Genomic DNA, 15,668 nt, shown 5'->3' on the forward strand with positions numbered 1-15,668 from the left:
AATTGAATTATGCATGTTATAAAAGTGTTCTAATAAGACCTAGCAGAAGTAATCTGACATAATAAGATTGGCAATTAGCTAGCTTTATATGTCAAATTTTGATTTATAGGTGCATGAGCATTAGTACGACTAATCCTAAGTTCAAAAGAACCATATCATTTTGCCAATCTGTTGGATTACTAATTTGGTCACATCATTACTCGTCTGATGTTGAATTGCTGATTTACTACTGAAAATTTAGTATAATCACTGCCAGTTACATGAAATTTAAAATTTCTTGTCTGAATACCTGATCTCATTGCTTCAAAACTGCTAAAGCTATAATTCTTGCTTAGTTACAAATCTGTCCAGAAATTGATTATTGAACTCTATATTTCTGCACTAATATTTCAAGCTCATTTCTCATTAATTTCTGTTTTCTTTATAGGTGCATGTACGCGTACGATACAGAAGCAAGACTTCAACACATAAAAGCGTACGTAGGCTTCCTAAATGAGGCAGAACTAGAGAAGCTACTTCACATTTTTAGTGCAGAAGCTGAACTTGAAGTAGAAGATCCACTACCAATCAAATACACATTTATGACTGAACGGACGTTGAAAAAGCTAGGAGCTCCAAAGCTGGACGATGAGCCCTTGTGCATTGTTTTTCCTACTCTGGAAAAACCATTGAAGCTCAATTCAGGTTTTCTTAATCTTCTCCCTAAATTTTATGGGAACGCAGGTGAGGATCCACACAGACATCTAAAAGAATTTATTGTTGTGTGTTCCACTATGAAACCGGAAGGAATTGATCAAGATCATATTCGAATGCTTGCTTTTCCATTCTCCTTACATGATATAGCTAAAGATTGGTTGTACTCTCTCTCTTCTGGATCCATCACAACTTGGGAGGCTGTCCAAAAAGCTTTTCTTGAAAAATTCTTTCCCGCAAGTCGTGTTGGGTCCATTAGAAAAGAAATATGTGATATTAGACAACATGGTAATGAGTCACTATATGAGTATTGGGAACGCTTTAAAAAGTTATGTGCTTCTTGTCCCCAACATTAAATTAGTGACCAACTTTTAATTCAATATTTCTACGAGGGATTGCTGCCTAGTGATAGGGGAATGATTGATGCTGCTAGTGGGGGTGCTTTAGTTGACAAAACACCATCCCAATCTAAGACCCTAATCTCCAATATGGCCCAAAACACTCAACAACATAGTAGTAGGAGTGATGTTAGAAGAGTTAATGATGTGGATTTAAGTGGTATTCAAAATCAATTACAAGAAAATGCACAACAAATTGCTACTCTAAACCACCTTAGTGTCAAAAATTGTTCCTGGTAATGAGTCTAGAGCTAGAGTATGTGGTGTTTGTTCTGATTTTTCTCATGCTACTGATGAATGTCCTACTTTACAGAGTGAAGATGTTAATGCTTTAGGGGGTTTTTCTGGTCAACAAAATAGGAAGTATGATCCTTTCTCACAGACTTATAATGAAGGCTGGAAAGACCACCCTAACCTAAGGTATGGAAATAGACCACAATTTCAACAGTTTAATCAATTCAAACAACATGGTCAACAAAACCCACCACCTAAACCTGCTAGCCCTTCATTAGAAGATTTGGTGAAATAGTTAGCAAACCAAATAGGACAGATTCATGATCATGGTGTTGAATATCAAAAGAAAACTAACATTCACCTACATCACATTGATACTCAAATAGGTAAAAAAAGCACTACTTTTAGTAATTTGGAATCTCAACTCTCAAATAGACTTCTTTCTCAAACACTTGCCAATCCAAATGAACATGCTAAAGCTGTAACACTTAGGAGCGGTAAAGAGTTAACAGAACCTAAAATAAAGAGTAGAGCAGTAGAGAAAGAGGTAGAAGTCAGACCTAAGGATGTAGTTGGTGAGAGTAAGGAAACACATGATAAAGAGAGTGAGAAAGAACCTGTAGGGAAGAGTAATTCTGATGTGAATTTTGATGTTTCTCGTTTTAAAAATGTTCCCCCTTTCCCCTCTTGATTTGCTAAAGCTAAGAAAGAAGCTATGGACAATGAAATTCTAGAGACTGTTAGGAAAGTTGAAGTTAATATTCCTCTTCTTGATGCTATTAAGTAGGTACCACGCTATGCAAAGTTTCTTAAGGAACTTTGTACTAATAAAAGACAATTTCGGCCTTATGAAAAGGTAAGTATTGGGGAAAATATTTTAGCAGTAATTCAAAAGAAACTTCCTCCTAAATGTAAGGATCCTATCATGTTTTCTATTCCATGTAAGATTGGAAATTCTATTTTTGAAAGATGCATGCTAGACTTAGGTGCTTCAATCAATGTCATGCCTAAATCTGTATATGACACCTTGAATGTGGGTCCGTTGTCTAAGACTAATGTTGTTATCCAACTAGCTGATAGATCTAATGCATTTCCTATGGGAGTTTTAGAAGATGTACTTGTTCAAGTGAATGAATTAGTTTTTCCTGCTAATTTTTATGTGCTTGATATGGGTGAGAGATCTGACAGTGTTCCTTTATTGTTGGGTTGACCTTTTCTAAAGACTTCCAAAATTAAAATTGATGTTCATGAAGGTAATCTAACAATGGAATTTGATGGTGAAATGATTAAATTCAACATATTTGATGCTATGAAATACCCTAATGATATCAACAATGTTAGTTCTATAGATTCTTTTGATGCATGTGATTGGATGGCTCAAGATTTTTTTGATGAGTGGTGTGAAAATTTGTTTGAAAATGGTGTTTTTGGTGATGTTGAAAAAACAGAAATGGTTGATTCCTTTGTAGCTTCGTCTGATGTGATTGAATCTAATGTGCTTGAACCTGATGTTTCTGATGGCTGCCAAAAATCTTGCCTTCTGTTGTGCCTAAATTGATTACTTCTAAGCCTCCTGAATTAGAATTGAAACCCCTTCCCTTTAATCTGAAGTATGCTTATTTGGGTGATAATGAGACTCTACCTGTGATTATTCTTTAAATGAATCTCAAGAGATTAGGTTATTGAATTTGCTTAAAAATCATAAGGAAGCCTTAGGATGGACTTTAGTTGACATAAAAGGCATTAGCCCCGCTATGTGCATGCATCAAATTTTTCTTGAAAAAGATGCTAAACCAACTAGAGAGGCTCAACGTAGATTAAATCCTTCAATGATGGAAGTAGTTAAAAAGGAAATTTTAAAGTGGTTAGATGCATGAGTGATCTACCCTATTTCTGATTCCCAATGGGTAAGTCCAATTCACGTGGTACCTAAAAAGAGTGGAATAACTGTTGTAGAGAATAATAAAGGAGAACTTGTCCCTACTAGAGTTTCTAATAGATGGAGAGTTTGTATCGACTGTAGGAAACTTAATCAAGCTACTAGAAAAGACCATTTTCCCCTACCATTTATTGATCAAATGTTAGAAAAACTTGCTGGACAATCTTTTTTCTGTTTTCTTGATGGTTATTCTGGCTACACACAAGTACCCATTGCCCCTGAAGATCAAGATAAAACCACTTTTACTTGTTCTTTTGGTACATTTGCTTTTAGAAGAATGCCTTTTGGTTTATGTAATGCTCTTGGAACATTTCAAAGATGCATGATGAGTATATTTTCTGATTTGATTCAACAAGATATGGAAGTGTTTATGGATGATTTTACTGTGTTTGGTGATTCATTTGATAGATGTCTTCATGCTTTATCTCAAGTTTTGAAAAGATGTGTTGAAACTAATCTTGTTTTGAATTTTGTAAAATGTCATTTTATGGTTGAACAAGGTGTAGTTCTTGGTCATATTGTTAGTGCTAAAGGTTTAGAGGTTGATAAAGCTAAAATTGATGTCATTAGTTCTTTGCCTTATCTTACATGTGTTCGTGAAGTTAGATCATTTTTAGGACATGCCGGCTTTTATAAACGTTTTATCAAAAATTTCTCTAAAATTGCTTCACCTTTATGTGCCTTGCTTGCTAAAGATATTGTTTTTGACTTTAATGATGAATACAAAAAGGCTTTTGATGATTTAAAAGACAAATTGACAAGTGCTCTTGTGATTAGACCCCCTGATTCGTCTTTGCCTTTTCAAATTATGTATGATGCTAGTAATAAGGCTGTAGGAGCAGTTTTAGGGCAAAAGAAGGATAAAGAGTCTTATGTGATCCATTATGCTTCTAAATCACTTGATTATGCCCAATGCAATTACATTGTAACTGAAAAGGAGATGTATGTGGTTGTTTTTGCTTTAAAGAAGTTTAGGCCCTACTTACTTGACACTCGTGTGATTATTTATTTTGATCATGCGGCTCTTAAATATTTGTTAAAGAAGAGTCACTCAACACCTAAGTTGCTTAGGTGGATGCTTCTATTACAGGAATTTCACGTGGAAATTAGAGATAGAAAGGGTGTTCAAAACCCAATTGCTGACCATCTAAGTAGAAGTGTTTATGGATGCTTTCTATTCTTACTTTTTGTCATAATCTTGAAAGTGGAGAGCATTTTGGTCCTCAAAGGACTGCTCATAAGGTACTTGAATGTGGTTTATATTGGGCTACTATTTACAAAGATGCATATTTGTTTTGTAAATCTTGTGAACGTTGTCAAAAGACTGGAAATCTGTCTAAAAGAAATGAAATGCCTCAATCTGGTATCCTTATTTGTGAAATATTTGATGTGTGGGGTATAGATTTTATGGGCCCCAATCCCTCTTCTTTTAGTAAAGTTTATATCATTCTTGCTGTTGATTATGTATCTAAATGGGTAGAGGCAAAGGCTATGATAACCGATGATGCTAGAACTGTTGTTAAATATGTTAAGAGTCATAGTTTTAATAGATTCGGCATGCCTAAGGCCATCATAAGTGATAGAGGGACTCATTTTTGCAACAAAACCTTTGGTGCACTTTTGGAGAAATATCATGTAACCCATAGAGTTGAGAGGAAATTACAGTTGCTTAAACTAGAAGAATTGAGGTTAGAGGCATATGAAAATGCCAAAATCTATAAAGACAAAACCAAAGCCTTCCATGATAAGAACATATCTAGGAAATCATTTCAGGTTGGACAGAAAGTTCTTCTTTTTAATGCTCGCTTGAAATTATTTCCAGGAAAACTGCAAACTAGATGGCTTGGCCATTTTGTTGTTACTAACGTTTTTCCTCATGGTGCAGTAGAAATCAAAGATTTCAATACCAACAAAGTCTTCAAGGTTAATGGTCACATGTTAAAACCATTCTATGATCAAGCTTATGTGACCATGATTGAAGACGTATTCTTCGAACAAGCATGAAGAGAAGCATGTCGAGCCAACGACTCTAAACGGAGGCGCTGCTTGGGAGGCAACCCAAGAATAATTTTATCTACTTTGCTTTCTAGTTTTACTGTTTTATTTTATTTTATTTTATCTTAGGTGTTGCTTTCTATTTGCTCAAAGAATCACTCTTTATAATGATTATATGCATGCTTATGAGCTTAATAGATAGACCTTTCTTGCAAACACATTCACACATCCAAATAAATCTAGATACTCTCGGATAATTTAATCATGCTGCAACCTGAATGTTAGGCAACCTATCACTCCTCGCCAGTACTATATAATATGACGATTCAAGGTGGAGCAAACGCGCAGAAGCAATAAAAAAAATAAAAAATAATAAAAAAAGAAAACCAAACTGATTCAGCAGAAAGACAGATAGAATGATATCCACACTCTGATTAGATGTCCAGAACATTTCTAGAAACCAGCTAAGTTTCTGCTTTCTCTTCTTAAATTTGTGTTTTCATTGAGGACAATGAAACGATTAAGTGTGGGGGAGGAAAAATACTAGTTATTTGTTGTGTGGCTCTGAAGTATTTTGTTTTTGTTTTGTTTTTTTTGTTTTTAGAGACGACTTTATGTCGGGAATTAGTCAATTTATTGGGGAGATGCTGCCAAAATTATCATTTTTGTTTTTCATTTAAGCTGGCAGCATGCTTCCTGATAATTTAGAAACGAAAAAAAAAAAAAGAAAAAGAAAAAGAAAAACAGTTTGTTTAGTGAATTTCCAAAAATGATTGTGAACTGTCAATTAAAGAAAAGAAAAATGTTTTCCTCTTTGTCACTAATTGACTTGCATTGGATCACTAAATGGTACATCCCTTCGTTAACACTGTTTGTGGTAAGATGGATTGCCTTCCCTTTGTAAGATGAAACCCGAAAGGAGGGCCACGAACCTCGTAAGACTCAAATTCATCCATATTCACCCTCCTTCTTGATTGCTCAAATTAGGACTTGCATTTTAGCTTCCTGAGGCCGATGACCAAGGTGTGGAAAAATTGATTAAAGGCATATTTTTCTTCATTAGAGCTTTCAGAAATTTAGGCTTGTTATTTATTTTACTTTGCAAATTATTCCCGTTGCTTAGCCCTTTTGTTCCTAAATGTCCTATTTTTGGCTTGCCTACATTACAAACTTATGGCCTTTTACCCATGTTGTGCTAATTGGAGTATTATTATTTGGGTTGTTGTAAGTTGTTGAATGAAAAGAAAAAGAAGGGAAAGAATTGTTTACATGAAAGAAAAAATGTAGAAATATAATGAGTTGGGAAAAAAAATCTAAAGGTTGAGGGAAAAAAAAAAGCAGTTACATCTCATATGTGAAAAAAGAAAATGGAAAAAAAATTACCAGTATAAGAAGGTTATCATTTGAGTTTGGAGTGTGGTTTGATATTCTAGTTGGAGTTGTGTATGATATTTATACTAAAAAAATGGCGGAGTTTTATTTGTTAAATGCTCCCTTAGCACGACACTTTTATCACCACAATTCCAAATAATTTCCTACCCTTAACCTTAGCCCCATTACAACCGAATAAAAGTCCTTTTTGATTTTCCATTACATTATTGGTCTCCGAACGGTGGAGGGTTAGATTTTGTGCAAGTCCTGACGAGGGTCATCAAACCGAAGTGAGGCTCGAGCTAATATGGTTGAGCATCCCTAGGGTGGATTCAAACATAGGGGAGAGAAGCGGTAAAATTGATTGGTTAATGAAGGTGCAAAAAGTCTTGTTTTGTATCATGATCCATTGTTGTTAATTTTGAGATCAAAATAATTTGTGAAAGAAAAATTGAGTTTATACTTGAGAAATAATTTATTCATCAATTGGTTTGGAATTTCACTTTGATTGTAAGCCTTGATTTTGATCGAGGGCGATCAAAGACTAAGTGTGGGGGAATTTGATAAGTGCATAATATACCATATTTTTAGTCCCTAATATTAGTCCTATAGTTGTTTTCTATTAGTTATTTTATGAAATTATTCACTTTATAGTCTTAGTTCTATATTATGTTAGTATTTTATTTTATAGCTATTTTTATAATATAATATTATACTGTGTGTTTTTGGTAGGAAAGCAAGGGGAAATTAAGTGGACTTGAAGTGACAATTGCAAAATAGCCATGGAATACAAGGAACCCACTTGTGTTAGACCAAGGTCGCGTGCCATCACAAGGAAAACAAAAGAGAAAATAAAAAGGAAAATAAAAGATAAAGAAGAAAAGGAGAAAAAGGTGCGTGAAAAACAAAGAACAAACTCGCCATTATCAAGTTCCATCTCCAACAAGAATTGCAATTATCCTCCGAATTCAAAAGCAAGATACGGAGAAGATGAAATTCTATCCTATTTCACAATTTTATCTACTCAAAACCAGAAAATTTAGGTCATTCTTAGTCTATAAAAATCCCCAATTATTCCTGCTAAACACAAACTTAGCCAACAATTATACAAAGAGCGAAATAGTTTGAGTGAGTTCGTAATTGGGCGATTGGTGAAGAGAAGATAGCCATTGGAGGGCAGCTTAGTCTTGCATCCAAGGTAGTACGAGAACGAAGGTGAATCGCGAGGTCGAAGCCTTGTTTATTCGGGTGTTCTTGGGAGTATATTTCATAAGTCTTCTTCTTAACTTAATTGTTCCATGTTACTAATTTATTTGACGTTCTTTGATAATTTGATGAGATACTTTTATTGGATTATTGGTATTATAATTAATTCTTGATAGTACTTATTTTCGATTTAATGGGTATTTGAGATTTGCTTGTTCTTGATTGTCAAATTTGCAATTCGACTTTGATTGTTTTCTTTCATGTTAGTTGTTAATTATTGCTATCTATATGGTTTGGCTTAGTTTACATCATATAGTGGAGTAGTGTCTAATTTTATATCGAGTCTGCGATTACAATTTGGTTGAAATTAGTGAGCAAATTCAGTCTAAGTAATCTGACATTTATGTGTTTAGATTGGTTAGGACTAATGAGGTCTCTTAGATATCAATGCTTCCAAGATTAATTAATACAAGTTGCGACCATATTTGTGTTAACTAGGTTGGTTTAGAATCGATTTCGACTTAGTTCGGAATTGGTTTCAAGTACGGGAGATAGGGAGCCTTTGTTACTAAAGTCTCTTCAATTAGTCTAATCGTTAAATTGAGTAATTTTGCAGAATCAGTCAATTATTATTATCAATAATTTAGTTTGAGTAGAGTTATGAAGGGAATTGGTTAAGCGTGTCATCGCTTAGATTATGATTAAATTCTTGTTTAGTTTAGTTGATCGTTCACGTTAAACCCCCCAATCTCATGTAAATAATGTAAATAGGATTCTTTATGTACATATAATTTATGTTTCGAGTTGATTTTGAGTTTATAGAGTTAGTTAATCTCCTCGTGGGTTCGACCCTTACTTACCCTTTTACTAGTTGTTAATATTTTTGAAGGTTTAAGTGAGTTAATTTATTAATTAATTTTATACGGTAAACGACTCGTATCATATACTTATCAAAAAATCAGATTTTATTCAAAACTTATTTTTGCTGAAAATACTTTCCAAAAATAACTTATCTTTTTCCAAAAGGGATTTATTAGAAAATAAATATCTTTGTTATGTAAAAGCAAATCCCTAAAAGATATGCGTGTATTAGATAAATATTTATACCATTAAAACCGACTCTTAAAGACGTGCAGACTTAAGTTCCTATTAGGTTTCGGAACTCTGACAGTCTTTGAGTTCCTGACAAGTCAGTAACTCTAATTTCATTGACTGTATGGATTTCAACCTTGGTTTTATAGACTTGTTCCAGACTGACGTTTATGTCCAACATACTTACATGAATCCTAGAGCGATATACGTTGATTTCTCCGTCTTCATGTTGTTTCTGTCAAACTCTTGTTCTGGAATCTTGTAGTATTGATGTATTCTTAATCTTGGGGCAATATTCCACATCTGGAACCGTAGTCTAAGTTCCTAACTGGAACTTGCTGTCACTCTTGTTCATTCCTTATTGGAACTTGCAGACCAGATTCATTTATGGAACATACTGTCACTTACACTCCTATTAGGGAGCTGTCCACCGTGTACCTGTTAGGGAACACCTCATGTATCAGTTAGGGAACATGCTTCGGCTCTCATGGGAAAGCCTGCCGAAAGTTCCTTCTAAATCTCATTGGAGAATACCTTCAGGTTCCTTCGTGGTTTGGTTCTCATCGGAGAACCTGCTTTAGGTTTATTCATTCTCTTTTGTTCCTCTTGAGGTCTTCTATGTTCCAACCCATTGGCTTCACCTAAATCAATTCTTGTCTTCACATAAACACTTAAGAGAACATTAGATTGAAGTTTGTTTGTCATAAACAAACTTCAAGTGAGAGAACTAATTAAACTTAAAGCAACATAAATACTCCTACGCATATACAACTCATGTATGCATAGAGTACTTACCTCATGAAACTAACATATGCAAACACCTATTTACATAGTTACCCTCATGGTTCATTTGCCATCATCATGCTTATCAACCATAACGCTCATCATTGTTCTTTTTCCTCTATTGCTTATCCTATATTGCTCAAGTTCCTTATATATATATATACTTGTCAATACTCTGGTTCCTTTTATCTTGTTCCAAGCATAACTTGTTCTTTTTATGTACAACTTAACAAACACGTTAGATAGATAATCATCATTAGTTTACAATCATCAAAACTTAATTACTCAACAATAAGATTAAAGAGGAACCTAAACCGGTCATCCAAATTATCTTATTAGACGTTATATTTAATTATATATTCCCTTTAAACATGCAATATGGTGATCATAAATAAACAATATAATTAACATTAATATTGGAAGCAATAAACCATAAATCCAACAATTAATGCATAACAAACATAACAAAATTGTTAGAAATATAATAGGAACAAAAGGAACATGACTCCTTACTTTGATTGTGTTTGCTTGCAACTATAAAACAATAAACGCGTTAGTAACTTCAAGGAAAATAATAAATAACAAGGGAAATCAAATTAAAGTGGAGTAGTAGAGTTGATTTGGGGCGAAACTCTCAAACAGTTCTGTAACATCCTAGAAATTTTTTTCCTTTAAAATACTTGTTTTGCCCTTTTTAAAATACGAAATAGGAAAATCTAATACATTACCGCCACCGTGAAAATGGCTAAGGCAATTATCAAAGACACACAGAGGAAGGCTATCCTTAAAACCGTTCAAAATAAGTCAACTTAAAAGTCAAGTCAAACGAAAGTTAAGTCAAACAAAGTCAACCTACAACTTGGAACCATTATAGGCCCTTATTAAAACCGGAATAAAACTCAAAACCTTTGCGTTAGTCTCACAAATAAAATAAATAATATTCAAAGCATTAAACCCCATCATATTCCTATGGAAACTAAGCATGATTCGCTCTTCTTTCATGCGTATCATGAATATGCTTCATTACCTGAAAAGCTTCTCTGATCTTTATTTTGTCCCCACTACTCGCCATTAAAAATTGGTTGTCATAGAGCCAAGATAAAGACAAGGCCAAACAAACATACAAACACACAATCAGCAATGTTGAGTACATAAGCGTAAACAAAATACACTAACATGCTTTATTCCTATCAACACAAACCTTACCTTGTTGCACCTGTATATAAGCATACAACACAATCAACAATAGCTAAATAAATATAATTGCTCATTTAATTTGATTACGCGTCGAACGGGGTTCCAACCAAATCCTTGCCCTAAATAAATTGAGGTAAACTACACCAGGAGCTAACCGGGTAGGCAAATGTCACATGATGTGATGGACGTCCTGCGCATAATAATAATAATATTAAAAGGAAAATACAGCGTCCTGTACTCCCAGTAGAAGTTATGGTTAAATATAAAACCCCATAACTCCCCCCATATGTTCATACTCAAGGTATATGGTACGACTGTCGCGTGTCTACCAAAAATAAACCTAACTAAAACCTCCTAAAATGCAGCAGGTTAAGCTAGGGTCGATGCCACAGAGAATTGGATTATCAAATTATTACTTGAGTAAGTTAGAACCCCTATTTTGAATTGAAGAAATAATAATAGGATCTAATAAATAAGCTACAAACCAAAAAATGAATAAAATACGGGATATAAACTAATAAAATTGAAATACGATAAAACCAAGAATAATGAAATAGGGAACTGGGAGACGCGGGAACTGGGAGACGCATTATAGGATTGGAGTTTCAATTGATCATCGAATCATATATAATCATGATTATATCTTAATGTTAACCAATGAACACAAAGAAGCATTCGAAACTTCCCTTAATTGCAAATAAACCAAACAAGCTCTTGGAACATTGTCTTACCAACTAATAATCTAGAACAAGCTCTCTAGACTCAATTAATTAGTAGCATTAATCACAAAGAAGTAGTTAACTTAAGCCACAAATCTCACAAGCTCGGAGTTGTGCAACTCAAAAGATTGATAATCTTAGGTATTACGACAAGTTTTAGTCACCAATCAAACACCTAATCACTACTAATGGTATCAGCTAGGACAATTACGGATCACAAGTTAATACTCTAGTTGTCAAACTAGCAAATTATACTAAAGATGGCCGGTGTAATACCCTGGAAATTCCCTTAATTTAAATTACTCTTTTTATTCTAACTAAAACTATTTTAAGGAAATAACCAAAATATTACCGCCACTGTGATAACAGCTAAGGCTATTTTTCAAAGTCACACAGCGGAAGTCTAAAATAAAAACCAACTTTCAAAATAAAACTTGAGTTCACAACTTCAAAACAAAATAAAAATAATTAAATCACAAGTTGGAACCATTCCAAACATGACCCTTTTAAAAATCCAACTTTAAATAACACATAAAGGTTAGTCCATAATAAAATAATTCAAAATATAAAATAAGGAAAGCATAACAAGTAACTCTCGGCACTCATTCCCATCATACTCTTCATGCTTCAAGTACCTGTCACTTCTCCTTTATTTCAACCCTCTACTCACCATATAAATGGGTCATAGTAGGGCCAACCAAAGGAAAGCCAAACACAAAAGTACGAGTCAGCAAAAGGTGAGTACATATGCACACACTAACATAAATATCCTATCAATAAGAATAGTAATAAAACATGCTTGACATACAATCACAATCAACTTACCTTTGACTCATAACTAACAATATTAATTATTAATTAATATCTTTGGATTACGCATCGAACGGGTTTCCTTCCTTAAAAATGTAGCCCATTAAAAATGGAGCTACCCCAATTGGAACCTACTATGTCACACCTTGGTGACGGAAATCCAGCTCATAAATAATAATAAAAGAAAGTATAGCGTCATATGTACCCCTGTAGAAGCTATGGTTAAATATAAAACCCTATAACTCCCCCCATATGTTCATACTCAAGGTATATACGTTCCAAGAGTTTTGGTGTGTATCCTCTTACACTTTACGTGATTTATCAATTTAACATGTGAAGACTCTAACCAATCAATCAAGAATAAACATAATAATAATCAACACATACTTTCAATTAATTTTTGAATTAATTAGTGAGCACATATTATTTACTTTAATTAAGATTCTTTGCCTAGTTTTGTGCACAAAATTGCACGATTACTACCTTGGTGCATAGAATGCACTAATAAAATTTCTTGACTCGATCTCGACTTACTTGAATGAGCATAATAAACTAACTTCCTTGACTCAACACCAATTATAAATGGGTGAGAATAAAATTCATGAATCATGTTCAATAATTCTAATTATAACTGTTTTAAACATACATAAGCCTTGCTTATTATTTTCATGCTTCCTTGATACTCAAAAATAAAACATACTTCCATGATTCACATATATTCAATTTATATCATGCTTCAAATATTATACTCACATGCTTGCATAATAATTCATGTTCAACCAATATCAATTCCAAGCATATAATCAACCAAACATGCTACTAATTCATCACTTCAAACACAATTCACAAACCTAGCATGATACTACGCATACACAAATATTCTTGTGCACATACGTACCTTGAATATCGCCTAAACTCGGCCACACTTGCTAGAAATCACCTAGCTCGAAACTTTCTACAATTAAAAATACATAACTATAATTAATCCACTATTCTCACAAGTTTTCTGCAACTATAATACTATTTAAACCATACTAATTAACCCCTTTTATGACATAAAAGGCATAAAACCTTTTCTTTAAGTGGGTACTTTAAATCCTTTCAAAAAGACTTAATTTTTATGACTTAAATAAAATTCCAGCATACGTATTTAGTATAAAATATCACTTTTAGACTAGAAAATCATATATAAATCATTAAAACCTTTTCCCTTTTATGGGTAATCAAACCCTAACTCAATAATTAAAAAGTAGTGTGTGTAAATAATTTCCAACATTAAATTGAAGGCTTTAAACACATCAAAAACATGATTAGACCATGAATTAATCAACAACAACAACCTAGCCTCAATCCCTAACCAATTATACAAAATCCCCAATTTCTAGGGTTTATAATTTGGGGTTTTTTATTAAATAAAAAATCTGAAATTTATATCAATAAATTAGCAACATCAAAATCCCAAAATCAACACCAAAACATAATAAAAAACATGCCTTTAAAACAATAAATCAGTAGAATTAATTTTAGGATTCAAGATTTTTTTTTTATATACACAAACCGAAAAGAGAGAGAGAGAAGGAGGAGGGAGGCACCGGCCGGCTGAGCTGCCGGCGCTGCTGCCACCACCGGTGGTGGTGGTGGTGTCGGTGGTCGACTGTGCAAGTGGAGGGAGAAGGAGAGAGAGTGTGCATGGGATTTTAGGGGAAAAAAAGAGGAAAAAGAAAATTAAAAAAAAAAGAGAGAAATAAAGAGAAAACCTTTGAATTTTTGTGAAATCTAACAATTATGAACTTGTGTTGAAAAATCTTGAGGTTTTAAAGTATTTATACTTTGCTTTTAAAATTAAAATTCATATTTACAACTTTGTCATTACTAATTCCTAATCCCTTACAAATTCTCCCTTTGGGCCAACTTATTAGGCCCCTAAATTCCCAATAAGTTGGTCCGCTCTTTTAAATAGGATTGACCTAATTAAAAATACTTTTGTTGCCTCAATTCACGATCCATTTTATTTACACACTTATAATTTATTTAAATAAATAATTTCATTTTAAAAGGAAATAAATCATTTTAATAAATAAAATAATTAATTTATATATATAAAAATATAATAAAAATACGGAGTATTACAGCTGGTCACAAATATAATCAACCAGTTTGTAATATTCAAACGGATTATCAAACCAATTAAGAATATAAACATAATACCCAAGAGTTACAACATATCAATTTTCAAAATCCAATAATCCAATGCATAATTGATCTCCCTACCCCACTAATAATTTAGCCTGACATAAAAAATATTGAGGTAACTATAATATAATGCATAAAAATCATAATCAAACTAATTAATTGATGTGGATTTAAACCCTCTTGATTCACATCATTAACAAAAACAAATAAATGAAAATAGAACTAATAATTAAATTAATCTAGCAAATTGTATACTAGCTTAGTATACTGTCGCATTCAAGCAAAAATAACAAAGTGAAAGCACTGACTTTCATTTTTATTCTCCAAAAGCAAAACTAATACTACTACTTATCCAAGATAAACTAAGACTGACAATCGAATGAAAAGAAAATGAAAACATAAATACAGTACCAAATCTTCCAGTGAGAATCAGAGTAAACACAAGCTGAACCGAGTCGCCTTCTAGTCCGTCTTACATATTACCTGTTCGCTAGATACCGCGCAAAATTCAGATGAAGCCCATCAATTTGCTGCCCTGAACCTAGCCCAGAAAATCCCCAAAATAAAACTATGATAATCCCTCCAATTCGGCATCCCCATGTATATCCGTAGGAGTCTTTGATCCCTAGCAAATCCAAGTTTTTTGCTCCAACAATTATCCAATTCCATCTCTATCTTCACTATTGTTATGATTGATACTCGCAAAAATCGCTCAATGGTTTACTTTGTATCTTACCCGCAAGAACAGTGAGTGAAACTCTCAATTTTCCTCTTTTCTTTTGTTTTGCTGAGTGAAACGTTGGTGTACCTCGAGGCCCATGTGGCTATTTGCACTCAAACATCATTGGGCTTAAAATATGTGACTTAATTCAGTCTTGTGAGCTCTGCTTCTTTTGATCCAAGTAGTGGCTAAATGCATTTTGCTACCATAATCATCTTTCCTACAAACAAATGAATAAAAATAGTAGTATCTCGTATCCGGGAAAGAAAATATTATAATACTCTTAAATTATCAAATGTCGATATAAAATCAAGAGT

The 15,668-nt window shown here is 33.3% G+C and overlaps 2 protein-coding genes across 2 annotated transcripts; both read left to right on the forward strand.

Moving 5' to 3' along the window:
* The first annotated feature begins 1,109 nt into the window (after positions 1-1,109).
* On the forward strand, positions 1,110-2,535 carry LOC145565126 (uncharacterized). The gene is made up of 5 exons (XM_081625219.1): positions 1,110-1,310; positions 1,405-1,511; positions 1,761-1,995; positions 2,113-2,181; positions 2,272-2,535. The coding sequence occupies exons 1-5, from the start codon at positions 1,110-1,112 to the stop codon at positions 2,533-2,535; spliced, it is 876 nt and encodes a 291-aa protein (XP_081481345.1).
* A 1,087-nt stretch (positions 2,536-3,622) lies between these two features.
* On the forward strand, positions 3,623-5,268 carry LOC145565127 (uncharacterized). Its single transcript, XM_081625220.1, has 2 exons — positions 3,623-4,206; positions 4,470-5,268. The coding sequence occupies exons 1-2, from the start codon at positions 3,623-3,625 to the stop codon at positions 5,266-5,268; spliced, it is 1,383 nt and encodes a 460-aa protein (XP_081481346.1).
* Positions 5,269-15,668: the final 10,400 nt, after the last annotated feature.

This window comes from Chenopodium album, chromosome 10 (genome assembly GCF_948465745.1).
Source record: "Chenopodium album chromosome 10, dcCheAlbu1.1, whole genome shotgun sequence".
Taxonomy (NCBI): Eukaryota; Viridiplantae; Streptophyta; class Magnoliopsida; order Caryophyllales; family Amaranthaceae; genus Chenopodium; species Chenopodium album.

What these genes read in the sequence shown, in the direction of transcription:
- LOC145565126 (XM_081625219.1), top strand. Translation starts at nt 1,110, where the DNA reads ATGATTGATGCTGCTAGTGGGGGTGCTTTAGTTGACAAAACACCATCC. An exon ending in AAAGACCACCCTAACCTAAG is followed by an intron (nt 1,512 to 1,760) that starts GTATGGAAATAG and finishes ACTCTCAAATAG; the next exon opens with ACTTCTTTCTCAAACACTTG. An exon ending in ATGTTTCTCGTTTTAAAAAT is followed by an intron (nt 1,996 to 2,112) that starts GTTCCCCCTTTC and finishes GCTATTAAGTAG; the next exon opens with GTACCACGCTATGCAAAGTT.
- LOC145565127 (XM_081625220.1), top strand. Translation starts at nt 3,623, where the DNA reads ATGGAAGTGTTTATGGATGATTTTACTGTGTTTGGTGATTCATTTGAT. An exon ending in ATTGTAACTGAAAAGGAGAT is followed by an intron (nt 4,207 to 4,469) that starts GTATGTGGTTGT and finishes TAATCTTGAAAG; the next exon opens with TGGAGAGCATTTTGGTCCTC.